The sequence below is a fragment of the Thunnus albacares genome, chromosome 4 (assembly GCF_914725855.1).
Source record: "Thunnus albacares chromosome 4, fThuAlb1.1, whole genome shotgun sequence".
Taxonomy (NCBI): domain Eukaryota; kingdom Metazoa; phylum Chordata; class Actinopteri; order Scombriformes; family Scombridae; genus Thunnus; species Thunnus albacares.
The window spans coordinates 24,775,829-24,802,110 of record NC_058109.1 but is presented as its reverse complement, the minus strand read 5'-3'; the positions used below and the strand labels follow the sequence as shown (position 1 = coordinate 24,802,110).

At 39.9% G+C, this 26,282-nt stretch overlaps 1 protein-coding gene across 1 annotated transcript in view; it reads left to right on the top strand.

The window, feature by feature from the left end:
* The window catches only part of LOC122980878 (vitamin D3 receptor B), a 30,640-nt gene extending 5,218 nt beyond the window's left edge, over positions 1–25,422 (top strand). Inside the window, exons 4-11 of the mRNA XM_044349295.1 lie at positions 8,926–9,073; positions 10,108–10,238; positions 11,537–11,733; positions 12,576–12,675; positions 13,494–13,674; positions 17,527–17,678; positions 18,813–18,929; positions 19,617–25,422. Of these exons, the coding sequence (XP_044205230.1) occupies positions 8,928–9,073; positions 10,108–10,238; positions 11,537–11,733; positions 12,576–12,675; positions 13,494–13,674; positions 17,527–17,678; positions 18,813–18,929; positions 19,617–19,870 (1,278 nt within the window). The 5' untranslated portion in view covers positions 8,926–8,927 and the 3' untranslated portion in view covers positions 19,871–25,422. The remainder of the gene's footprint in view (positions 1–8,925; positions 9,074–10,107; positions 10,239–11,536; positions 11,734–12,575; positions 12,676–13,493; positions 13,675–17,526; positions 17,679–18,812; positions 18,930–19,616) is intronic.
* The last annotated feature ends 860 nt before the right edge of the window (positions 25,423–26,282 follow it).

The following is a 26,282-nucleotide window of genomic DNA, read 5'->3' as shown; positions in this document are numbered from 1 at the left end:
GTAGCGCTTTACAAGTCTCTGCTCTCTGTTCCTCAGGTTCACACCATCTGTAATTGAGATTCAATTTTGCATTGACTGACATCTTCATCAACTAATTAGAAAAGGGAAAATTAGAGGTATCCATTTGGGAAACCAGGATGCAGATGGTGCAAACAGTTCGCGCCGATAAGTCAGTTATGTCATCTTCTGAGGATATCACAAACAAACTTTGGTGGGATATTTCATCAACTTCATTGGTAGATAAAAACTTGCAAAGTGTTAATTTATGACTATTTAATCACCTCAGTTTTATGTAGTGTAGGTTAGACCCTTTGTTATGGGTATTTGGTTATATGGCTGTTTTTCAGACATGTTGTTCTTAATTCAGCCTAGACTTCCAGCAGCATTAGACCGTTTATCTTAAAAAATAGGGGACATATTATGCACATTTCCAGGTCTATTTATATTCTGGGGCTCTACTGGAATATCTTTTCATGATTTACAGTAAAGAAAAAAACTCCTTATTTATGTTATACTGGCCCTTTACACAGCCTCTCAGTTCAGCCTCTGTCTGAAACAGGCAGTTTTAGCTCCTGTCTCCCCCTTCCCGATGGGCCTGCTCTGTTCTGATTGGTTAGCTTCCAGAAGCTGCGTCACGGGCGACTCTGATCCGCAATCCGATGTAAATTATGAAAGTGGACACTAGGGCTGTTGTCTGCCGGTCGATTAGTCGATCGATATGCTCTCGTCCAACAAAATTCTCATTGTTTGAATAATTCCATGTTATTTTCATAAGGAGAAAAGTGCTACATCAATAGCTCTCCAGGATTAATCCATTATTTCAGGCGGCGGGAGGGACAGACTAACAAATTACCTGTGAAAACGGGGTTGTATTCAAAACACCCCCGTTATTTTCACAACTTTGAACTCACCCAACCTAATGGAGACTGCTGGGTCTAACTGTATTCAACATTTACTCAATCTGTGTTTCTCCATAATGACACAACGAAAACCCCCGCCAGGCCAAAAAAAATGTTTTTTAACATTTGATATCAATTTCCGAATGAATGGACATTCATTCGGAAATTGATAGCGTTTGGGAGTCTCTGCGGTGCTGTTCCAGTACGTGAGTCAACCTCTGTGTCATTGCCTGGGAAACCACTGGTAGCGTGGCTCCATTAAGGAGTATGTTTGCGTAGCGAGTGGAAAGAGCGGCAGAGAAGTGACGGTGAATGCGAGCGGAGCAGAGGAAAAGGTTAGTAGTAAGTTGTCAGTCTGGCAGTAAATGTACAGTACAGACTACAGTGTGTCAGTTAATAAATGCTAAAAAGTCACGTCTGTTGTTTCCCCAAGTGCTGGAAAAGTAAAGGGTGTTAGCTCCAAAGTTAGCAACAATGGGTTAGCCTAACCTGAAGACACAGAGAAACACAGAACAGAGAAATGTATGACTGCCGAGTTTACTGTGCACTCCCCACTTTGGTTGACTACAGCCATAGTGGACACAGTGCAAACAACACATGGAAAAACCTTAGCAACCAAGGCTATGGAATGGATGGAAATTTATGGTCGTGTGCTACAAGCTGACGTCAGCTCGTCAGCAAAGTAGAAAAAATCATTGCAAATGAGGCGTTCAGAGCAGGTTGAAGCCTGGACTTTTGACTTGCAGGGAGCATTCCTACATACTTTAACCTGAAGTTTTGGAACTTAGACCATGTTTAACATAGAAATCCAACATCATAACAGTATATAAATGATATAAAATCACAAAAAGCATAATATGGCCACTTAAATAATTGACAAACTATTAGCTTTTAACATTAAGGCTTCTGCAGACAGTGTGATGTCTTCAATTCCAACCTGGGACCAGTTCTAATGTCAGTCCCTGGATTATTAGACACATGCGCGTCATTTCAGCCATGATGTGAATAAATCAAAAGAGGAAAAGATGAGTCACTGCTCCACTGCATGCTAAGTAGCATTTGTTCTCCATCGGCTAGTTTGTTGGGTTAAAAGAAGGGGGAAACTCCCTAGCCTCTCCTCCGGCTACACCAGCAAAGTTAGGGTAATGTCTTTATTTTGCAGCTTTCACCACCCAGTTAAAATGAGAAGCTAGAGTCAGTTTGTGGTGTAGCACATAATTACAGCAGGCCTCATCTCTTGCTCATCGGCCACTGCCGCTGTGTCTCTCAGATTGCCAAATTCCAGTCTTTCAGGCTTTTTCACCTTCATCATTGATCAGTCGAATGATAATATCATCATCATCATCATCATCATGGGCTGTAGGAAATCATGAGTCATTTTTATTATTTTTTCACATTCTATCCTTTGATCAAGAAAGCAATTGTGAGATAAATCAATAATGAATATAAGCATTAGTTGCAGCCCTAGTTATTACATTGTTGGATTTTGTTCAATCACTCCAATAAACCTCAAAAGCTTAAGAAGTATTACTCATTGGGTGGGCAGGGGGTGTGGTGGTCGTCACATGGGGCTAGCCCCTGCCTACCAAATCCACCACATCCAGTGCCTTGAACCAACAAGATTCCAGTCCAAAATAGACTTGCATTAAGATTAATTAAATCAAAATAAATACATCAGTCTTTCTCATTCATAGAATTTAGTTGGCCAACCAACAGATTTTCTCAGTCACATGGATAAACCCACACACACACACACACACACACACGCATGTAAAACCAAAATCAGCTCCTCAATTTTTAAATGAAGATGAAGCCGGAACAACAGAAATAAATCTTACTATAAATGTGACTCCAACATGAAAAGCAAATTGCTTTTTCCCCAGATACTTCTGAAGATGAGGAGCTGTCAGAGATGAGACATTTATTTATATTTAGCCAGTAATTGAAGTGGCTTATGACTGTGTATTTTTAGCCCGCTTTTTAAATAACAAAAACAGGCTGTTTGTGTTGATGGTTCCTCTCTGGGCCACGGCTGCGTGCCCGCTCCTCATACCACTTCTCACTCATATCCACAGCATCCAGCAGGCTACAACGGGGCTGTGTGACACAGAAAGTCACTGTGACAAAGAGGTGACCCCTCCCTCACCTGCTGCATCTATGTATATATCTATATTATCACTCCATCTCTCCAGCATCCCTTCCACCCCACTCCTCCCTGGTCTGACTCTGTCGTGCATCACTCTCTCCTCCCACACTACTCTCACTGCTTTCTCTTGTGGGCTGGCGCTTCCTCTCTCTGACTGCTAACAGCAAACAGCCATTTAGAGAGCAGTAGATGAGAGCTCAACTGAACTATCTGTGTAGTGAGGCGTTATTGACACATAAGCATAGTGAAAACATTGTCAGCCACGTAGAGCTGCAAAGATTAGTCGATTTAAACAATTAAGTCGATGGACTGAAAATTGATCAGCCATTATTTTGATAATGGAGTAATCGTTTGAGCAATTTTTAATGCAAAAATGCCACACATTAGTTGGTTTCATCTTCCTAAATGTGGTGATTTCATGCTTTTCTTTATAAAACATGATAGTAATTTGATTTTCTTTGAATTTTGGATAGTGAGTCAAACAAAACAAGGCAACAGGCACTTTTCACAATTTTCCAACATTTTACAGACAAAACATTAATTAAGAAATAATCAGCAGATTTATCAATTATGAAAATAATTGTTAATTGCAGTCCTACTACTGTGTGATGTTTCAGTAGCAACATGGTGTGAAGATCACAGAAGCCAGAGGGAATTGCTCTATTGCAGAACAGTTCCTTTGAATTTGAGAAATTGTTCATTTCTCATTTGCATAGTACAATGTTAAACATGCATGTTTGTACTTACTAAGTATGAAGTGGTTCAACTCAGCACAAAGCTATGAAATCACTCATGTACACTGTTACCAGTGTTTTGAGAGAGAGCATTCGATAAACAGCCCTGGCAACTTAAGGAATTCAAAGTATTTTACATAAACCAATGTTGCCGCCTTCAAAATCTGGTAGAAGTTGCTCATGTTTAAGATATTTGACTCCTTCCGCTGGTATAGGCTTACTCCTACTCATACAAGTCATGTGGTTGAAATGAGCTACCTTAATTACGCTCAGAAGCTTTCCACTTCACGAGGATGGCAGTGTCACTCACTGACTATGATAATCCTTGTTTTATCCTCTGTATCCTTTTTATTATTGGAAAAAACCTGTCCATCTCTATCTCCAAAGCTGTTGTGTGATTCCTGGTTATTTTTTTCTTGTAGTACATAACCCCTTTGAAACAATTAGGAAATGAAGAGAAATGTTTTTTCTCATTTACTGTCTACTTTCTCTCTCTCTCTTTCTCTGTCTCTCTCTGTCTCTCTCTCTCTCTGTCTCTCTCTCTCTCTCTCTCTGTCTCTTTCTTTCTTTTGTATAGAGTAGCCTGGAAGTCGGCTACATTGTGTTAACATCAATGACATTACAAGAAGTTCCCATTCCAAGTACTAATATTTTTACTAGACAGAAACAGTGCTTGTTTCTGTGTGAATTAAAGCTGTATATGTAATTGCAGTCTTGGAGGCTTGTGTTTGACCAGTCAGTGACATTCAGTACTACAAAACTACACATTAATAGTTCTTGGACCAAGTCCTATCTCAGAAGTAGAGACTTCTTCAGGAGCCAGCACTATGGCCCCTGCAGTCAAAATATTTCAGGAACTTTGATTTTTGTGGAAAAAACAAACAGAAAAAGAAGTTCAACAGTTGTTTGAGTTAAAGTTTTATCCAAAAGAAAATATGAGAAATATAATAATAGGAAAAAAAGCAACAAAACAAAGGTCAATTATCAAAGATCATTATGTTAAAGCAAGTATTAAACTAGATAGTTTTACGATGTGATCTACATAAATGAACAGTCAGTAGTGACATGACTGAATAGCTACAAAACTTTTTCATAAAGATTTTCAGACGTGTTTGGTTTTAGGGCCTTTTTACCAGAGTTTCAGTGGGTTAATTATTATTCAGATTAATTTCCCAACATCGAATTTTTTTAAAAAAAGATTTGTTTGGGCATTTTTTATTCTTTTTTATTAGATAGCAAAATTAGAGAGATGACAGGAAAGGGAAGAGCAAGAGGGAGATGAGGAACAACACACAGTCCGCTGCTGGCACTGAACCGTGGATGTTGCAGTTATGTAGCATGCGTAAGGGGTCCAACAGTTGTCAGCTCCAAAAGTTGTTGGACTCAAAGTTGTTCAGCTAATACAGTCAGTGGCAGTTCATAACATCCCTCCCGCTGCAATGCACAAATCAAAACACATGGCAGTAATTCCCTAATTGGTAAATTTATCTGTGTACAAGCTACAACAAGCACATTGGTTTTAGATGCTTCTCATAAAATTTTGTAATTATACAGTACATAGCGGCTTCTATTAGCCAGCCGTCAGGTGAAAAATTCAAAAGTGGTCGCCTGTTATGGAGCAGGACTCAACCCTGCTAGCAATCAGAAATCACAGTATTACTGTTTTATCCTTTGGCTTTATGTAACACACAAGGAAGTGGCTCTATGAGTAATATTTACTGCGTTATTACGGTGATGGCAAATTTGATTGATGCTGCCGAAAGTCATACACACAATATGTACATCATTCAAGAGTGAGACATTCAGTAGAAGCCCAAAGCTCAAAGCTGTTCCCTTGTGTTGCGTGCCCGAGACTGGAATGAGTACAGATCTGGTCTAATAACCTGATGCATTATTTAGAGCTCTCTCAATACTACTGTGCATTTAGTGTAATGGCCTGTCAAGGCTGAATGGAATCACAGAGGACTGACTTCACTGATCAGTTGATGATGTTGTAAGGTAAATGGGTGTTTTCCCTGTTGGTTTACTGTGAGTGATGAGTGTAAATGTCTGCTGGGATTAGTTTGCCTACATGCACCAAAACACATATTATGCTTTATGTAGCTAATAAATAACACCTGCTTAAAGGATTTAGTATGTTTTAACCAGCTATAGATACAGCACTTTTCTTGTTAGATTATAAAGGTTATCCATATATTGATTATGTGTCTTTCAAAATATCAGCACACTTCCAGAAGAACTCATTTTAATACTGTATATGAGAAATGACTAACAGGACTAATGTCTTGGGCCAGGCATAATTTGGTGTGTGGGGGGGGGGGGTTTGGGGAGTCTTTTTTTGTTGCGATACTTCACCATGAATTTCATGTTTACAGGTCAACTTGTACAACTATTCACTCTACAAAAATCTAAAATTTTTGATAACAGACATCCCAGAAGTGTGGAACACAGGTGGGCAACTACAATGGTGGTTTGACTACTTCACAACGGGAGGCTACAACTCTTGGTTGTCTTGTTCATGTCCCAATTGTGTGAAAGCGGAATTGGCCATCCTGTCATCTAGCAAGTGTTTTAGGTTAGAGCTGCAACAATAAGTCAATTAATTGATCAGCAGAAAATTAATCGGCAGCTATTTTGATAATCGATTCATTGTTTTTTTTGTCATTTTTCAAGCTAAAATGCCAATTGTTCTTTGGTTCCAGCTTCTCAAATGTGACAATTTGCTGTCTGACCTTGTCATATATGACAGTAAATTGAATATCTTAACATTTTAGGCTTAGTCAGACAAAACGAGCAAATAGAAGACATCACCGTGGCCTCTGAGAAACTGTGAATGCCATTTTTTCACTATTTTCTAACAATTAATAAAGAAAATAATCAGGAACCCAACTTTAGGCCTTATATTAAAGTTGTATTTTTCCATGAAAACTGTTTCATTAAAGAACCACGACACTAATAAAGCTGCAACTTCTGGGGTTTACCCAGGAAGCTTTGTGTAAACCTCAGCTGTAGAAATGAGATAATTCAGTTTGCATTGGAAATCTCCTGTTAAAGTGTGTATTTTATAATGTTGTTGCTTAGACAGAGAAAATCCAAATAGCCTGAGAGTCTTGGCCGGCAGGGTAACAACTCACATTAGCAGTACAGGCTACAAAGAGTGTGAATGCTTGAAATGTAAAACCTGTGCCCATTCATATTACATCACCTGGATGGCAAGTGTTATCATACAGTGAATAGCCTAGAGGCTTTATCTTGATGTGGCCATAGATAAACCCTGTTGTGATATTGTCATGAAGGAATATGAGTGATGATTAACTTTTATTCCACGGTTTAATTCTTCAAAAAGTCACCTTTTAAACATGCAGCCCATGTAGCCTTGTATGTCATTTTTAACAACCTTTGACTCACCGTGTGTACTTTACCTCTGCTCTTGAAAAGACGAGGGATGTGTGAAAGGGTCAGTGGAAGAGAAAGAAACAAGTTCTGCACTGAGAAGTGTGAGACACACCCTTGCCTATTCTGTCACTAGAGGCTAGTTGGTCATCATAACAAAACAAAACAGCGCTCGCAGAAACTTTAAGAATCACTGTGCAGAGTTGATACTTAATACTTTGTCAAGTACAATTAAAATGTTGTATTCGTTGGGCTTAACAATGTAGATTTAATCTGCTGTGTCTGTTTTTTTTCCCTCTGTATAATGTGAAAAAAATGACTTGTCTGCTCAGAGTTTTCTTTACATCAACTGGCCAGAGCTCACGGCTTCAGGAGCTCAGTGATGTGGCCAAGCAGTCTGAAGTGTTTTCCCATCAACCTACAAGTTTCTCTGTGGTCTGTTGTTTATCAGAGTTCTGTTCAACCCATTTGCTGAATTCCCTCCACAAATATTTGCTGTTAGTTGCTGCTACTTCCAGTTGTGTGTAGGCTTACTGTTTCACTGTACCGTAACCTCGTCGTATCAGATGTTCCTGGTCGGAGCATGTGGTGCCGTGATCCAAGACGTCAACATGCTGTAAATGCTTGAGCTACTGCTGTCCGTGATGCCTGCAGCAGTAAGGCAATGACTAGATGCTCTGTTTGCTTTCTTCTTTTGACCTTTGGTTTAAATAAGAACTAAATGTCCTGTTAATAGAATTGGTCAGGAGCACACTTTGGTTTAAAGGCATATTATTTACATTCACGGTTGTACTGAGTAGAAAAACAACAGAAATAAGAATACAGTTTTTGCATTTACAGGAGGACTTTAAGCTTTTTTTTTTTTTGTTAATTAGAAGTGAATGATGGAGTGATCTGTCAAAACATTTTAAATTATTCAGCTGAGTCCTTACCTCTCTGGCTGTTGATTTGTGAGTTTGTTGAGGTTTGTATCGGTTTAGTTACACACCCCTCCCTTCCCTCTTCTCTCCATCTCCTTCCATCATTTGCTTCGCTTTCACTCTGCAGTGGAAGCAAAGAAAACAGTAAGAAAGGAGCTTTGTGAAAAGGACAGTGATTGTTTGTTTATGAGGATGCTAGCCTTGCGGTGACATGCCTTTTTTCTCCCTCTCACGAGGCTGTTAAGTGAAATAGATACTCAGAGCACTATGTAATCAAATGTAACCCAGATCCAGCATTTTGGAGTGGAACAAGGGTTTTTCCACTTGATTCATATTGCTCCAATTCCTTGCCCCAGGACAAAAACACTGAAGTTGAGTTCACCTCCAAAGGGTAGACTGTGGACTTGAGTCTCTCGTGCAGGAAGGGACACAGTTTGGTTGGCATAGAGAGAGAGGTTACAGGAAATGTGTCTGACTTGGTGTAGGGCTTTTAAAATAACCTTTATAAGATAAAAACAGATGGCAGTTGAAACATGATCACTTTATTAAAAATCTCATGATCATTTTTCTTACAGATATCTAGTGCAAAACAGAATACATCAAAATTAAAAAGACTATAATTTAAGAAAATATACTTAATTGTACTTCAAATGTTTGAAGTTGGCAGCCTGATTCATTTTTTTTTTTCTCTTTTTTTCCTTTTTTGTGCTCATTGCTGGCAAAGTTATTGAGTAAGTGAACGGTTTGGATAACAAGGAGCTGGTTTCATCTGTCTTTTTCTCTCTCTCTCTCTCTCCTGTTTTTCTTTCTCCATTTCCTCTCTCTCTGTTTAGTGATGGAGCCCACGGTTGTGAGTACGTCCACTCTGGCCCCTGATGAGTTCGATAGGAACATTCCTCGGATCTGCGGCGTATGCGGTGACAAAGCCACCGGCTTCCACTTTAACGCCATGACCTGCGAGGGCTGCAAGGGTTTTTTCAGGTACACAAACACATGCGCCAGTGTGTGAAGTTACAAACAGTCAAATGTAAATGGACACATTTAGTACACAAAGATATGTACACACACGCTTAGTATGCTTTGTGTGGCTAGCACACTAGCTCATACCACCTTGATGGGAACAAAAAGATGCACATTGACCAAGTTATTGACACACATACACATTAGCATGCATACGCAGGTCTGAACTAGCATATGTAACGGCCACCCACACTCTCACACACATTAAATGTAATTGCCACCCACAGTTACATAAGAGCACATGCAAAACTATGGTTAGCATTCATGTTCATACTAATGCCCGGTAGCAGGTAAAGAGCTCAATACTATAGTTAATGCCTCGGCCATTGCCTGCTCATCGACGCAAACATAAGTTTCCAATTTAACTTAAGACAAAACTAGAGCAAGTCATCATTTTGTGAGTTTGTGTGCGTTTCATGTATCCGTCCATTTGCGCCTGTTCCTCTCGGCAGTGTATTTAAAGGGAGAGGATGAAATAGACGGATGTTTAATAATCTCCTTCCTCGTCCCTGAACTGGCCCTTGTTTGAACTCTCACTAAGCATGTGTGTTTTTCCTCACGACTGTGTATAAACGTTCATACATACATGTCCATCACTGACTAAATCATTACACTTTGCGTCACCTTTTGGCAAGGTTTATCTTCTAACTCTGGATTCCTTGGCACGCATCCATATTTTTGCTGTTTCAGCCAACCCCAGACTTGAAGGACAAAAATATTTATCCAGTTCTACCAGGATTATTATTTGTGCAATACACTGTCAAAAGTGCCGCACTGCTGCATCTAAACTCACATCCTTTGCACAAAGCTCTATTGTCCACATAGTTACAAACGTTCCGACACACATATTGAGCTGTAACTAGATTCTTAATAACTTGAGAAAATTCTTGGAATTTTAAATGGTTTTTATGTTACAGCAAGTCTCAGCCTTATGTTATATAAACTGCAATATCTGTGTATTTTAACAGGCTGTAACATGCATATAATTTGTTTAGACGCAGCATGAAGCGCAAGGCGTCCTTCACGTGTCCCTTTAACGGCAGTTGCACCATCACCAAGGACAACAGGCGCCACTGCCAGGCATGCCGGCTCAAACGCTGTGTGGACATTGGCATGATGAAAGAGTGTAAGTATGGCAGGTGACCCATATGTCTTACAGGCATCACTCTGACCTTACACTATGTGGTTTACTGTATCTATTTAAATAGTGACTGTTTCATCCCAGTTTGGCCCTTTTAGATTAAGTACCTGTTTCTAAGAATAATTTATTCTATTAATTAGTATGAAATGCTTGGGTTGGATAATCAGGCCAGCAGTTTTTGTAGCTGCCCAACATTGCAGAATAAGGATCAAACTATGTCCTGAACTAACCCAAGGTCACCATCCACAATTTAGACATTAATAAAATATTTATACATTATATACAGAAATATTAAAAAACTCAATCTTGTCTCTTCCTCTTGGATTGATAGTAAAAATTTACACAACTGCTGTTTGCAGTTTTGGGGGCCTACTGTCCCTCTTGTAAATATTATGTAATATTTGGACAGAGGTCACGTATCCCTGGGTCTTTGCCCCCATTAGAGTGTTTACATGTTCTATTTGAACTAGTGGAACCTCCCCACATTGTATACAATAAGTATACTCCATCTGAAGTTTAAACACCTGCTGTTATGTACAATCTAGCGAGGTCTCTGCTTTCCACACAGTCTTGTTTATTTTCATTGTCTGTAAATAGCATGTACATCTTTCTTGTTTTCTCCTGATATCCGGATATTGTCCACAGGCCTCTTTTAAGCAAAGGCCACCCGTTGCCAGCTGAATCCCCCCCCCCCCCCCCCCCCCCCCCCAATAAGCGTTTGTGGGAATACCTCAAGAGTAGTGGCAGCGACACTGCGATTCACTGTACATGAACAGGAGCCAGTGGCATGCACTTCTGTTGCCACAACTGTTGCAAAAACAGCAGCATGTTGTTGAGACCCAGCTCTCTCTTTCTCTCTCTCTGTCTGTGAGCTAATTCAGTGGCTACAACAACAAGGAGCGAACAGAACAAAGACAATGCGCTCAGTTGTTCAGTGCAGCAGGGGTCTCCATATGGACCGGTCCCCTCCCATTCTCTTCCTCCAGAGAATAACAACTCCCCACCACCACCCTGCACCACATTGACATAGCTGTCACTGCAATGTAAAACATAAGTACATACTGCAAAGCTTTAGAGGCTGTGTTCCTTCAACTGATATATGATGTGATACACCTGAATTATGAGACTCGGACTATCTTTAACTGTCTCTTTACCTCACATGTTTCCTATTGTTTTATTAATGTAATTTTAATGCAAAAACTGTGCTCTCCATCTGTGTTTTTTTGTGTCTGAAATCCTAACGATTTGTCTCTTTACACTTGTCCCCCCCACCCACCCTTCAGTCATTCTGACAGATGAGGAAGTACAGAGGAAGAAGGACCTGATTCAGCGGAGAAAGGATGAGGAGGCACAGCGCGAAGCGGAGAGGGAGGCACGGCGGCCCCGGCTTTCTGAGGAGCAGAGTCAGGTCATCGCCACGTTGGTGGAGGCCCACCACAAAACATATGATGACTCCTACTCTGACTTCTGCCGTTTTAGGGTTCGTGTCACAATGCCATGATGCCTGATATCAAATCATCATTATTCAGCATAACTTATTCCAAACATATTTCACATAGCTTGTTATAGATAAAAACAGAAAGAGAGCTGATATTGTTGTGATAGTGTTAACAGTTTCAGCTCTGTTGGACCAGTATCAACAAGAACAGCACCTTAGGTTTACGGTTTGTTTCTTCCATAGTCCAATGAAATAACAATATTGACATTACTTTGACCACTGGGAACCTTTTGTTACTCTGCAATGCGTTATCTAGCATACTCAGAGTATTTTACTGTTGTGATTTCCCAAATCAGAACTTATTTCTGCTTCCATCAGCAGCAGTCATGTTTCGTCTGGTTTACACATCAGCCTCACACCCAGCAGTCCTTTAAGCCATTTCTCCTCCGAAACTCTGTGTTTATTACCCTCAAACACTCCTGCTCCTCAGATATCTAACCTGTGGTGCAGTACATTTTCATCCTGTCCACACAAATCCATCAGTTCAACCTCTTTTTTTATTTATTTGTTTTTTATTATATTTTGGGCATTTTATGCCTTTTATTATACAGCAGACCATAAAGAGATGACAGCGGGATGGAAACAGAACATTGTGGCTCATGGTCAATGTCTTAACGCCAAGGCTACTAGAGCTCCTCTTTAACCTTGTTCTTTTTTGAGAGGCCGTTCAAACCAGCAATCTGTTTCAAATCAGAATCTGAATAATGAACTCTAATTGATCTACTATATTTTCATATAAATGAAGAGTGTAGAAAGAGGCATTTTTCTGTATAAATCTAAAATATGTTCTGGGTTCTCACTATGTGCTGTTTTCTTCTGTTTAGCCTCCTGTGCGCGAGGGCCCAGTGACACGTAGCGCCAGCAGAGCTGCCTCTCTCCACTCTCTATCCGATGCCTCCTCTGACTCCTTCAGTCACTCTCCAGGTAAGAAAAACACGCTTAAAATCAAGTGAAAATATCGATTGCTGTAAGAAATAATTAAACTAGATTTTCATGCACAGTTGCACTTTTGTAAGAATCCTCCTCAATCAAATATTACATTGAAAAAAGGTCTTCACATCACTAAAAATATGAACTGACTTATTAAAGACAAACAACTTAATTTGCATCAGAAAGGGAAACTATCACACAATTCGAGGACAATAAGAAAACAGCAAGAATAATAATATTAAAAGAGTTAATGCTTGACTTAAGTCAGGCTATTTTTTCCTGTTCAGCTGTTTGCACGTTGGTTTATATAATCTGTTACACTGCTTTACTCAGAATCCAGTGTAAATCCTGTGAATAACCTGCACCCTGTAGACATCTGACTCCTACTAGTAAACATCAGTTAATTAATGCATCCATCACTAATGGAGTGAACACAGCAGGAGACACAGTCACGTGGCTTACCGCCAACTATCAGCGGAGACAAATGACTCAAAACAACCCCAGCTAGCTCTACATGCTTCACATGTTGTCAGGACTGTCATCTAAGCTTTTATCTCATTTCTACTGACCTGACACTCTTTCAGATAATCCATTCTGTCAACAAGCCCCCTATCTACTGTAGTTTTCTGATTTCTCCCCATTCTCTCAGCACAGAGCATTTGTATTAATAAAAGAATAGTGTGACATTGCTGTGCTGTGTCTACATGTATGTGTGTATATAAACACTTGTCTTGCCCTTTTTTTTTCTACTCTCTTCTGTCCTCTTTTCTTCTCTTGTCTCCTTTCTGCTGCATTCATCCTTCTCACTGCAGAGTCAGTAGACACCAAAATGAACTTCAACAACCTGCTGATGATGTACCAGGAGCAGGGCAGCAGCCCTGACTCCAGTGAGGAAGAGGGCTCCAGCTTCTCCATGTTGCCCCACCTGGCTGACCTGGTCTCCTATAGCATCCAGAAGGTTATTGGCTTTGCCAAGATGATCCCCGGGTTCAGGTGTGTGTGTGTGTGTGTGTGTGTGTGTGTGTGTGTGTGTGTGTGTGTGTGTGAGAAGAGCTTCTTTTATCTTTTTGTCAGAGTTTTCAATGTGTCACTCTGCATTAGTTGTTGATAACTGATTTTGACCCAAAAAAAACATGCCTTGTCTGGAAAATTTGATTCCTAGGCTTATAAACTGGCACAAAAGCTGGTCTCACTAAATTCTGGACAATGACCAATGTAGGATGGCAAGAAAAAATGTTGGTCAGCACAAATAATTCCAACGCAATAATTACATGTTGCCAATTCTGTGTCCTTGTTACGTAAGTTTCCAATCTGTACTGGATTGCATTTGGAGTTTACGGTTGACTTTCACTTTTTGTTTAGTAATCTGTTGAAGCTCGGAACTGACAACACTGTGACATAGAGATAGAGACACATTTTCTTCTGTCTTTCAGTCTTTGCAGAGGAATTTCTGTTGATCTGGATTTCTTTGTTGATTTTGCATTCGTAATAGTCCTGCTTATGTAACCCAGAGATGCAAACTCCTCACCTTTCGGCAAAATTCGCTGTTTTGAGATGGAGAGAGAGTTGAGGCTGGCGACCAGAGCAATTAGTATGCAGTTAGCAGTATAGCTGTGAAGGTAGCAGTGCAGTGCATGTACAGTCTAGGCTATCTGTCGGTGAATAAATGCCACAACTCCTCAAGACCCAAGCCAAGTTTCTGTGTCATGCTTCCCACCTGCTGATTGAAGTGAGGAGGGTTAGCCCCAAAGTTAGCGACAATGGGTTGACCAGGCTCACAAAAGGTGGACTGACCTTTAAGGTGGACCAGCTATTCTCATTTTAATGACAATCTCAGCCGCTCCTAAACAGAGAGCGGAGAAATGTTTGGCTTCGACCCTGGAGCAGAACACAAAGTCTCCCCTGTGCTTCCTGACTACGGTCTGGACACTGAAGCAGGAAAGGTTAACATCGGGTTAGATGCAGAATTGGTTCATTTTAACTCTATTAATTTTGTCTTCGAAGTGTGCCATATTGATGCATTTATATGCATACATATTCAGTTTTGAGTCAGTTCTGGGCCGGTCGTACTGGTAATAGCCTTATTTTTTTCCTAGTTTTATTATAGCAAACAAAGACAAATGTTGGAATTCACGTTTGCATTTATTTTACTTTTAATGTCATTTTGCATATAGACTAGATGTAAGCTTTACATGCCTGTGTTAAAGTTACTACAAGGAACTGTCATTTTGGTGTATTTCTTTTAGCGGCCCCTGTGGACAAAAACAGTAGTGTTTTCACGGAATGAAGATTGCATTTCTCATGAGCACCTGCCTTGTGTTGTAAAGATCTTGGCTAGCGTGTGCATTTGTTTTGGAAGCGAGGGAAAGAAAGATGCTACTTATTTTAAATACTATTTTCCATTTTTAAACACAGCTGTTTGCAGGACGTATAGCAATGAAGTAATGTATCTTTGTGTGGCTATGTAAAATTAATAATTGTAACATGACGATGGTGAGGCAAAGTAAACTTTGTTTTCGTACCATTCATACACCTGTAAGGCTGCATTCATACCAAATCTGGCAATGCAGCACCTTCCCGCAGGGTTGTGTGGAAGTGTGGGCGTGTTTATTTGTGCTTTCGAGCATAACTGCGGTGAAACAATCAGATTCACTGATTCTCTCTCTCTCTCCCTCTCCCGCTCTCTCCCTCTCCCCCTCTCCCACTTGCTCTCTCTCGCTCTCTCCCCCTTGCTCTCTCACTGGTGTTCTCAGCTCGCTCGCGCTCTTTCTCTCTTTTTCTCATGTCGAGAAGTCTAACTTTACTTGTAACCTTACCAAGCGAAGAGAAATGTCCTCCCCCCCTGTCCTAGTAAAGTCTTTGTTCTTCCTCATGCCACGATGCTACATGTGATGTAAACATAGGCTCTTCCGGTCTGCATGCCGTAAATCGTTTCATCCAATTTCGCGGGAAATCTGACCTGGTAGCAGGCATTTAGAATACTAACTATATAGAAATAGCCAATCTTCTTGCTGATGGTCTCGTGTGCTTATGTAGGTCATATAGAGGAATCATGGGACTGTTTCATAACCCTTTAAAAGTTCCTTGTGTTAACTTTAATAAGTTACTACAAGTTATTCTTCTTGTTTTTATCTTGTTGGTGTATTCAGCTCCCACATCTATTGATTCCTTTTATGTGTTTTATGTAGGATTGTTTTATCCCATAATGGCTGTTAGAATTAGTTTTCAGGCAGATGCAAATATACTTAAAAGTAACTAGAAATGAGCAAAAAATTAGCCGATATCTTTCAAAGTCTTCTCCCAGGGGGGCATATCCCAGGATCCCCCTTCTTGTGGCAGGTTTTCTCTATCCATGCAATGTTCTCACCTTTTTTACCCCTTACCTGTTTGCAACCCTGTAACCAAACAGTGTCTTCTGGCAGAATAAAATTTTTGCCTAAATGTAGGTGTACTGACACAACTTCCAGATATCCTCTTTGCATGTATTTTTTATTTGCATATCTCCAAGTGACTCTTTACCTAAATGTGCGTTGAAGACTTTGTACACCGACTTGTTTTTCTACCTCATGAGTCGATACTGTGCCACAGTAATGCCTCTGGTCTAAAGGCCATAGATTACTGATAGACTGTATATCACATGTAGCTTGTGGAAAATCTTCAGATTAGAACATTGTTTGTTATGTTGTTCCTTCGCTGGACTAGGTTATTCATTTGCTATGGTCGTGTTGTTCGTGTGAAGTTCAGCACTTAAGTATGTTAGTAGGTGATTGCCTAACCTCAGAGCAAGACGCAGCTCTAGTGCTCGACAGTCACCGGTCGGTCTCACATGTGCACCCTCAGGTTGTCTTCAGGATGAATATACAAAGTTTCACAGTGAGCACATGACAGACCTACAACAGAAAAGAATGCTTTTAGTGAAAGTTTGAATAGTTCAAAACAATCCTTAAGAATTATTAATGTCTGTCCCCTGATTATGCCAGTAGAAGACACAAGCCAGCACATTATTTGTGACTGTAAAGGCAACATTATGATGGCTGGCTGGAGCTTTTTCATTGTTTTGAACATGGCAACTGTTGCCTTGCAGCGTGTTTGTCTCACAGTGTGTTGACAGGGAGAAATGCTCTAGGGGGTCACCCCAAAGTCGAGGCTAAAACGAGTCGGTGCCTGTATTTCTTGAAAGTTGTCATTCCCACTGGCAGCGAGTGATGGACGTGGTTGGATTACCTTTGGAATGTTTGTCCGCGTATGATCTTCCCTCTTAAGCCCTGAAAAACACCCCAGACCTCCCCTAGAGATTAGAAGCCTTCAGCTTATTTCTCCTGCTGGTCCAGTCGTTTCATTTCATAAACATTTCAACACATTTCATAACATTACTAGATGCAGGATTTTATTTGACAATGATGATGCTTAAAATGTCTTTAGGTTCAGTAATGTTTATCACATGAGTTTTCTATACACAGTAACCCATCACAGCAGGAAGCAGAAAAAATAAATTAACATTTGGATGTTTATTTTTTTCTTCATGCACACCATATACCTGATAAAATGTGACTGACCTTGAACCCATAGTCAGTAAATTATTGATAAGCAGAATCCTGTGTAATGAAATATACAAATGAGAAACAAGTTCAGATATAAACACACACACACACACACGGTGTAATAGAGTACACTGAGTGGGAAGGTACTTGGTTTGCATCTTTCCTTGTTGTTTACCGGTGGCTGCATCATTTTTCTGTAATGTTTAACATAATCAACACTAAATTATTTGAGAGTTTGGTTATTTGATTTAAGAGTTTACTATTTGTGGCACACTAACGTATTAGGTGATTTCTTTCTCTGCAGGGAGCTGACTGCGGAGGACCAGATTGCCCTGCTCAAGTCCAGCGCCATTGAGGTGATCATGCTGCGCTCAAATCAGAGCTTCAACCTGGAAGACATGTCTTGGAGCTGTGGTGCGCCTGACTTTAAATACCAGATCAGTGATGTCACTAAAGGTCAGTCTAAATGCTGCCACATGTACTGTGACTGCTGTGCAGTTTTTCACAGCTGATAGTTGAAGAAAAGACGTGCTTGTTACACATTAACAATCCTACTTCGAGATTGAAGGAAGCAGCCCGGCGTTAAGGAGGTGACTGGATCTTTTGTGTAGGAGTCTAGATAAGTTACTGGCAGTGGCTTGTATACACACCCATAGGCAAAGGTTGCTAATGCACATATTTCTGCAAAACCAGTCCTACATATCCGCAGAGGCAGAAGCCCCCATGGGCATGACTTTCATTTGCCTTTCAAACAAGAACCCGTTTTCTGGGATCAACTAAAGAATGTCACTCCTGACCTGCTCACTGCACAAAATAACCACCGTCTGGACCAGGAGACGCAGCTCTGTTGTACTCTTCTTAAAATATCCATTGTATACTTGACCTGAACATGACAATAGGTGAAATACAGATAGGTTTTCTCATGCAGTAATCAGTATACTGTATGTTGTTGCCCATGATTTTTAACACTTTTCCACATGGGATTTTTCTTTTCAATACCTCATTTTGCGTGTATAAACATGTTTCTCAAGAAAAGCTTTTTTTTTAAACTAAGCTTTTTCAAACCAACATATTGTCAGAAGTAAGACTGTTGCCTAAATAAAGTGCAGAATAGAAATAAGAAAATTATTCAATTAGAAAACAATTGAATAATTAATTAGAAAGATTAATCTGACAAAGCATTCTTGGTCTGAGGTTCAGTACACAGCCACGGCTGTAAAATGAGAAAATGGATGTAGTCGTCATAATCAGTAAGCATGTTTGATCAGTATTTGTATGGCTTTTCATTTACACATCCACTTAAGACCCCAAATGTTAACAAAAACAAAAACAAAATGTAAGCTGATTGTAATTCAAATTTGCACCTCAAAAGAAATTCCCAAGTTTCTAGTGATTACAAATGAGAATGCATACAAGACAAATCCTCACCAGAGATGATTCCAAGAGTCAAAGTGAAATATTAATGAGTAAAAGGGATGGTAACATTCCCCAGAGGGTCTTCTTTCTGTGATGTAGTATGGAGCTAGTTGTATGTGCTGCACAGATGTGTGCGTGTATTTATGTATGTATGATGTGTTGTATCTCCTATAGCGGGCCACACTCTGGAGCTGTTAGAGCCGCTAGTGAAGTTCCAGGTGGGCCTGAAGAAGCTTAACCTGCACGAGGAGGAACATGTGCTGCTGATGGCCATCTGCTTGCTTTCTCCAGGTACTGTAGGTCTGACTGTGGAGGAGGGAACGTGTAGAGGGTCATCATGAATTGTTTATGAGTGATCTGGTTTGCCTCTTTTTTTTTTTTTCTTTTTTTTTTTCACCAAAAGAGAACCTTTTTTGTGGCAAAAGATCATCTTAAACATTTTTGATTAGTGAATATTTGAGGCAAAAGATCAACTTAACCATTTTTATTAGTGAATGTTTGAAAGATTGTTGCCAGGTGTCACTCAGCATGAACCGCACTGAAGCACAGGCCTAAGCTGCTCGAAGGGTCTCATGTCTCGTGTGAGTTAGCCTATCTGAACACACATTCATGCATACAGTATGCATTGGCAGGCTATATAGCGCATATATTATGCATGTATAGTCATGCAAGCAAGCAAGCTTGTGTAACTAAGTGGATATTTGCATCCCTTTGTGTATATGAGGCACTTCATTAACATTGCATAGATGTGCTCTCCCTGTTCTAAAATTAGCCAACCACCTGACCAGAATGGTAGAAATACAAACAAAGATAATGCAATTTTTTTGTTGATTTCCATAATAAACCCAAACATTGTAATCCTCAGCTTTCCAACAACATTTCAATTTTAATTAACAATTTCTGTTGCTCTCTAACTTGTGTAACGACCATAACTATCTCAAGACACCAACCAACCAGTCTCTCTTTCTGCTCCTGCAGACCGCCCAGGTGTGCAGGACCACGCACGAATCGAAGCCCTCCAAGACCGGCTGTCAGAGACCCTACAGGCCTACATCCAGCTTCACCACCCAGGAGGAAGACTGCTTTACGCCAAGATGATCCAGAAGCTGGCCGACCTGCGCAGCCTTAACGAGGAGCACTCCAAGCAGTACCGCTCACTCTCCTTCCAGCCGGAGCACAGCATGCAGCTCACCCCGCTGGTGTTGGAGGTGTTTGGCAGTGAAGTGTCCTAGGGGGCCGCCTCTGAACCTCAGCGGTGGAGAGGAAGCTGGAGACAAGTCCCCTGGGGGTAAAAAATGGAGGGAGGGAGCTGAGGATGTGCTGGATGGACTAAACGCAGGTGTGGAGTATGAAGCAAGTGGAAGAAAGAAAGTGGTGCGTGTGAGTGTGTGTGTGTGTGTGTGAGTGAGTGCGTGAGTGAGTGTGTGTGTGTGTCTTCGTGTATGTGTCATGTTTAAAGAAGTTTATCTTGGCAAAAAGGCCAAGGTTGTATGGAGAGCAAGCAGATGTTAAGAGACACAGTAAACAAGGGAACTTCATATAATACAAATTAAACTATACATACGATGTCTGCCTATATACAGTGTTTTTGTCTGTATTTAAATCAACCAACAGCTGCTTCAAATGCCTGGACATTTTGTGTGTGTACGTGTCGTGCACACACCCACACAACAAGCATACTCAGTTATTCATTTAGCCATTCAGTTGAGCTACCTCTTGGTTTTACTGGGGTTGTTTTATATTTACATCACCTATGTGAAACAGTAACTTTTACACAGAACAATTTAGATACAGCAAAGATGACATTTCAGTTTATCAGTGCAAAAGCAGTGCCTGCACATTACTTTAAATGTTTGATGTTTCAGAATACTTTATTGTTATTATTGTTTGTTTTGTTTTGTTTTGTTTGTTTTTTTTCATCATCTGCTTCTCTCCAAGGCAGCGTATGTATATGACTGTGTATACGATTCAAACACATGCCTTTCACCTTTCACCAAAGGTATGGTCAACTACTTTCTCAAAAGCTTCCAGTACCTAAAAACAACCTTGCTGCTCCGTGGCTTTTTTTCACGCATGCAGCCAATCGACATGCTAGCAAGTTGTCTGACTAGCATCACAACCTATGAAGGAAAAATGTCATTATTTAGGTTTATAATGCAGAGTACAGAATATATAGTCTTTGATTTTGGGGTGCCTGGTTTTGAGGTGAGAATTAGCCACTAAATGTGTTAGCTACTTTTACACTGCTAACTGTCAATCAAACCAAGCCCGCATTATGGCTTGTTACTCTTTTTTTTTTTTTTTTTCTTTTCTTTTCTTTTTTTTTTGTAATTGTTTTTCCTTCTTCCCTTTTTTTTGAATTGTTTTCCCTGTAAATAGTTAATTGCTACCACATGTATCCTAAGCACTGTTATACCACCTTTTACTCAAGCCTATGTATTGATATACAGTATCTATATTATCACAGATTTTAAAGGGCTAAAATGCCAAATCTAACTGGAATAGTAAATCAAGGCCAAAGCAAGAGGCCTGACTTGTTTAATATATAGCTGCATACCATACTTGGAATTGGCATAGATATGGATGTAATTGCAATGGATGCTTTTTTTTGTTCTGTTTTTTACGTCATTTCACCTTTAAAAACAATTCCATGAATTGTTCCTCCTCAGTATACAGTGAGCTCGGTGGGTGGAGAGCTTGGGAAGCTGCTTCAGACCTCCACAAATATCACACCCCTTTCGTTTCTGACTGGGAAGTGGATTTTCTAGAATGTCTGAGGGCCTGGTTGTGGCGGCGGTGCGCACCTCTTCGCCCAGGCCCTCCTGTTTGATGATGTATGCTGCGCAGCCCTCTAGTGGCTGCATCATGTAAATACCAGGTATATATAATATGTCCGCCGCTGTACATAGGGCTACATAGATATTTCTCAAGGCTAATTTTTTCAAAAATATATATGCAAATACAATATTGACCCTTTTTTGTTTTTGATTCATTATCACTATGTTTTGAGACACTATGCTCTTTGTTTTTGACTTTGAACATGTATTTGGTAAGAATGAGTTAGGAATGGCTTAAACAGGGATTGCTTGCGTATTTGACACAGTCAAATTATTATTTTGTTTAGTGGTGGGTTGATGTATTTGACTAATTTCCAAGGTTTATTTTCAGAAAGAGGACAAGCTAAACATACCGTGCTGCTCTCTAATATAAGCCATATAGATCACCAAGCTAGTTATACACCGATACATTACCGTGCATCGAAATGATGACTCCAGAGCCTCGGATATTCTCATTATAATATCTACTAAACTCATATGCTATTTATCTATGGCTTTGGAAGATTCTTTTAAGCTTGTCTGCAGTAGGAACTCATATGCCTTCTCTCTGCTGTCAGTCATCTTTGGCTTATGCTTCATCAGACAGCATCTAATGGCTTATAAACCAAACTTCCAAGAGAATTTAAATGCTTAGGTTTAGAGGCCAGTTGTGTATGGCTTGCTGCATTTGGGAGTATGGTAAAATTTACATCAAGTGACGTCTCTTATGTCGAGACAGTTCCCCAAAGAAGTCAGTTTCCTTCCCAGTGTGGATGATTTCCCTTAGAGGCCACTTGGCTGGAGCCAAAAAAGTCTCTTTGAGAGGGAAATAATTTGCAGAGATGATATGATGATGATGATGATGATGATGATGGTCTCTTTTTGTCTTCTATTTGCTGTGTGGCAGAAGACATCTGTTCAAACGGTTCCTGTGATTGGCCATACGGGCTTCCTATGTCAGGCCTAGAGCTTCCTGTGACATCATCTCAGCAGACCAGGGCTACTCTGTAATCTTAGTGGAAGATTGTGAGAGAGAGCATACAGTATGTGTATGTGTTACTCATCCGTTGACAGTTGAGACAGTTGGCGCTTTAATCTGTTCAGCCCAAATGGGTTCTACCGTAGGATCTCAAGTCCATTCTCCCGTCACTGTGGCTTTGTTCCAACATCAGCTACCAGTCACTGTGACACCCTGCAAGCCGGCAGTCGGGGCTTAACGTATAGATGATTTGTATAGCCCAGATAGTAAATAGATTTTGGATGTTTCCATATTCCTGTAATCATGAGTTTGGTTTTCTTCCTGAAATCATCGGGATTATATAGTGTGTATATATATATATATATAATTCCATGTGTCCCACAAATTTCCCTGCTGTGATTGAACTTTAAGGAGTTGAGGCTCGAGTGTCTCTAGGCAGTACCACTCATATGTATAGTATGTCAGTTTGATGAGGGGTATGATGTGCTTGGTTACTGAACACTGACTTTTGAAGTTTTTGAAAAGTCTCCATGTTGATTTTTCTGAATACATACTTCTGTATGTAGATATTGGTTTGATTTTGTTCTATTGTCTTCTTTGAGATAGAGATGCAGTGTTGATTTGTGTATGTTTAATACAGTGGGAGGTTTGGTGAACATGCAAGTGCCACAGGGAGAGTTCCCTCCACACAAGAACAGGGTAAAAGAGGAGTTGCTCTTGGGGATCTAAAAACCGAACGGGAACATTTTTGAAGATGTATCATATAGCCGTTAATTGTGACAGGGAAATTCTGACTGGAGGTTTTATCGTAAGCGGGAAACCCCCAGTTTCCCCTTTTTGTTGTTTTTCCTCATCCGTCACACTATACATAACATGCAGATACAGTTTAATGTAAATATGGTGCATCCCCAGGTTTTCCTGTTTGGTTTTACCATGGTAGGCTGCTCAGAATCTGTAAGTTTTAACTCTGCATTGTGGTTGTTCAAATATTGGAACTTGAAAACTATCCGGCGATGGAAATCTACCACAAATGAGATGCATCCATCTCTGTTTAGATTCCCGTTACCCTCAAGATTGGCAACGTAACACAGTAACAATGCAATATACAACTCATGGTACACTATCACCAGCAAGCTTTACAGTTTATCAAGTTAGTAGACATTTTTGAAGTTTTTTGTATAACTGTTGCCATTACAAACCCTGTCTGTAAAACATGTATGATATCGTTTGCAGAAAAAACCGCTGGCCATCTCCCACGCTAAAGGCTCTCAAGTCTTTATTTTTGTTCCTCCAATTAGGACAGGGATTGTAATGGAATCAACTTAATGTAGTTCTTACAAAAAAGGAGTGTCCACAATGGATGTACACCATAATCTACCTAAAAAACCTACCTCTTTTAGCTCAGATTTTGCTTTAGCATTAAGCATTTGCCTCTGTTTTTACTTTTGTAATATTTGTATTCATGTTGGTATTTATTGCTGTCTAATGAGTCATACTTCAATGATTACCTCAGAGATATCTCACAGATTTGGGAGAGTCCAGCTAATGAAGTCATTCATAGTTTTTTTTTTTTTTTTTTTTTTTTGTACAGTTTTTCTTCTCAGACTTAGCATTGCCTTTTTTTTCTTTTCTTTTTTTTTTACGCACAAAATACCAGGAGTGTTTTTAATATAGTGCCTGCACTCTGACCAACGGGGCTCAGACTGGCTAGGATGAGGCTGCACTTACTCTAAAAGTGACATCTCTCTCTTGCAACTTTGTCCTTGGGATATCTAGGTGGTTGTCAGCAACAGATGCAATTAATCTTGTTGCCACATTGCTGATATCTACCTTATCTTTTTTAGTTCTTAAGGGCAAATTGAGGAGAGGAACTTTGCGGAGTGAGTGCGGCTGTAAAGAAGGAACAACCTGAAAGACTTTGTGGCAGTAGGAGAAATGAGAGGTGTGTTTGCGCTCCACTTGGTACTGTTAGCATGGTCTTTGCTCTGTAGTACGCCATCCTTACCTTGTCCCTCTTACTCGCCCCGTCATTTCCTCCATACACCTCTCCATGTCTTCACCTCTCCTTCTGTCCTAAAGTCTGCTCCTGCACCTTCATCATTCCCTGCCGATGTTTGGTCAAATGAGGGGAATTAGGAGAGGTGAAATCCTCAGTATCCATGCAATGCTGCTTTTATCTTGAGCATCACCAAGTCGCGTGTCACTGACACAACATAATGTGGGCATCGTCCAAAGTGTCGGCCCCCAGCGGCACGACAGGCCTCATTGGAAGATTGTGTCATTTGAAATGTACGCAACTTAGTGGTGCTTATTGGAAAAAAAAATTCCATTCAGATCCTAGTATCATATTAACGGAGCAACTACTCACTTTGGTGAATTTAAACCAAGTTTTTTTGTATTCATGTCAAACTGCTTCAGGTAAACACTGAATGAAATTAAAGAGTTTTTATTAATCAGTGAATACTAAGGAACAATGTCGCCATGGTCACATCTACCCTGAGCTGTGTGCCATATGACCCTTTTAATGCAGGGGGAGGGTGTTAACGAAGCTGGCTTCAGATGTTCCCCAGCTTCATTGGAATGGGAAGGTTGTCCGAGTGTGAGATTGGCTTATTGCTTAGTACTCTGTCAGCCATGTATATTGATCTTTTATAAAGAGTAAATTTGAATTTGGCATTGAATTTCTAACCCTGCGTTGTGAACCCAAATCATTGCCACATTCAATTAAATGCCTGAACCAACAAAAGCACTTAATGTAATGTTTGTAACACATGCATACTGATGAATCTACTAGCCATAAACTGCCTGTGTAGGTCAGCATGATATGGCTCCAATTATCAAAAAAAGTCACCTAAATTCTAATGTAATTGCAATTTACCTTTTGTCTCATTTTTTTTCAAAGATCTTCTTTTTTCTATTATAAATTGGTGTTTATGTAATGTTATTTTTGTCAGATGTTTTGCAAATCAAAAATAAACAGTTGTACATAGCAGCAGGCTTCTGTGTGATCTGTCTTTCATATTAGCTGATCTTTAATAATACCATGTCATTAGTTTAATACACTTTATACACTTTACTTCACTGCTGATCAAATGCTGCTTTTTGTCTGTTATATAAGACACGAATTGTTTACACAAAAACCTTTCTAGGCACATCCACAATACAAGTTATAAGGGATTTATGAAGTGTGCTGTTATATGTAGTCTTTAATTCCTACATAAGTGACTGAGTAGAACTGTGGTAACACTTTTTGAAAATGTTTTCTTCATGATGGTAGAAAGGGACTCCCACTTCACTACTACCTAAATACAAATGAACTATCACTACATAGGTTTTCATATTAATGCAATTTAAGGAACTTTATTCATCCCTAAGGGAATTTGTGTCCTTACAATTCTTGATAAACATAGTGAAATAAATGTATACATGTTTTCACACCATAGAGAAACTGACATTCTTGGAAAATAAATTATTTTCTTCATTATATTTGCTCCATATTTTTGGAAGTTACAACAACTATAGTCTGTCTCTTTTTCGATCTCAAATTCAATTCATTTTTTCTTCTAAATTTTATCATTTAAGGTTTTCAATGTTGGTCTGTTTTGATCAACTTTAAATATTTGCATGGTGCCATTCAGCCACCAGAGGGCACTGTCTCTCATTACATGTGCCTGCGCACCCTCATTGACCTAATGACCTCTCTGATTCAGCACTGATGTCAGTCAGAATCAGTTAAGATCAGTTAGGTCACACTGGACAACTTCACCACAAGGATGTGGTGTGTGTGTGGGTGAGGAAGCGCAACAGAGTTGGTTAACACACACAGGAGGTTTGTATCAAGTTACATCT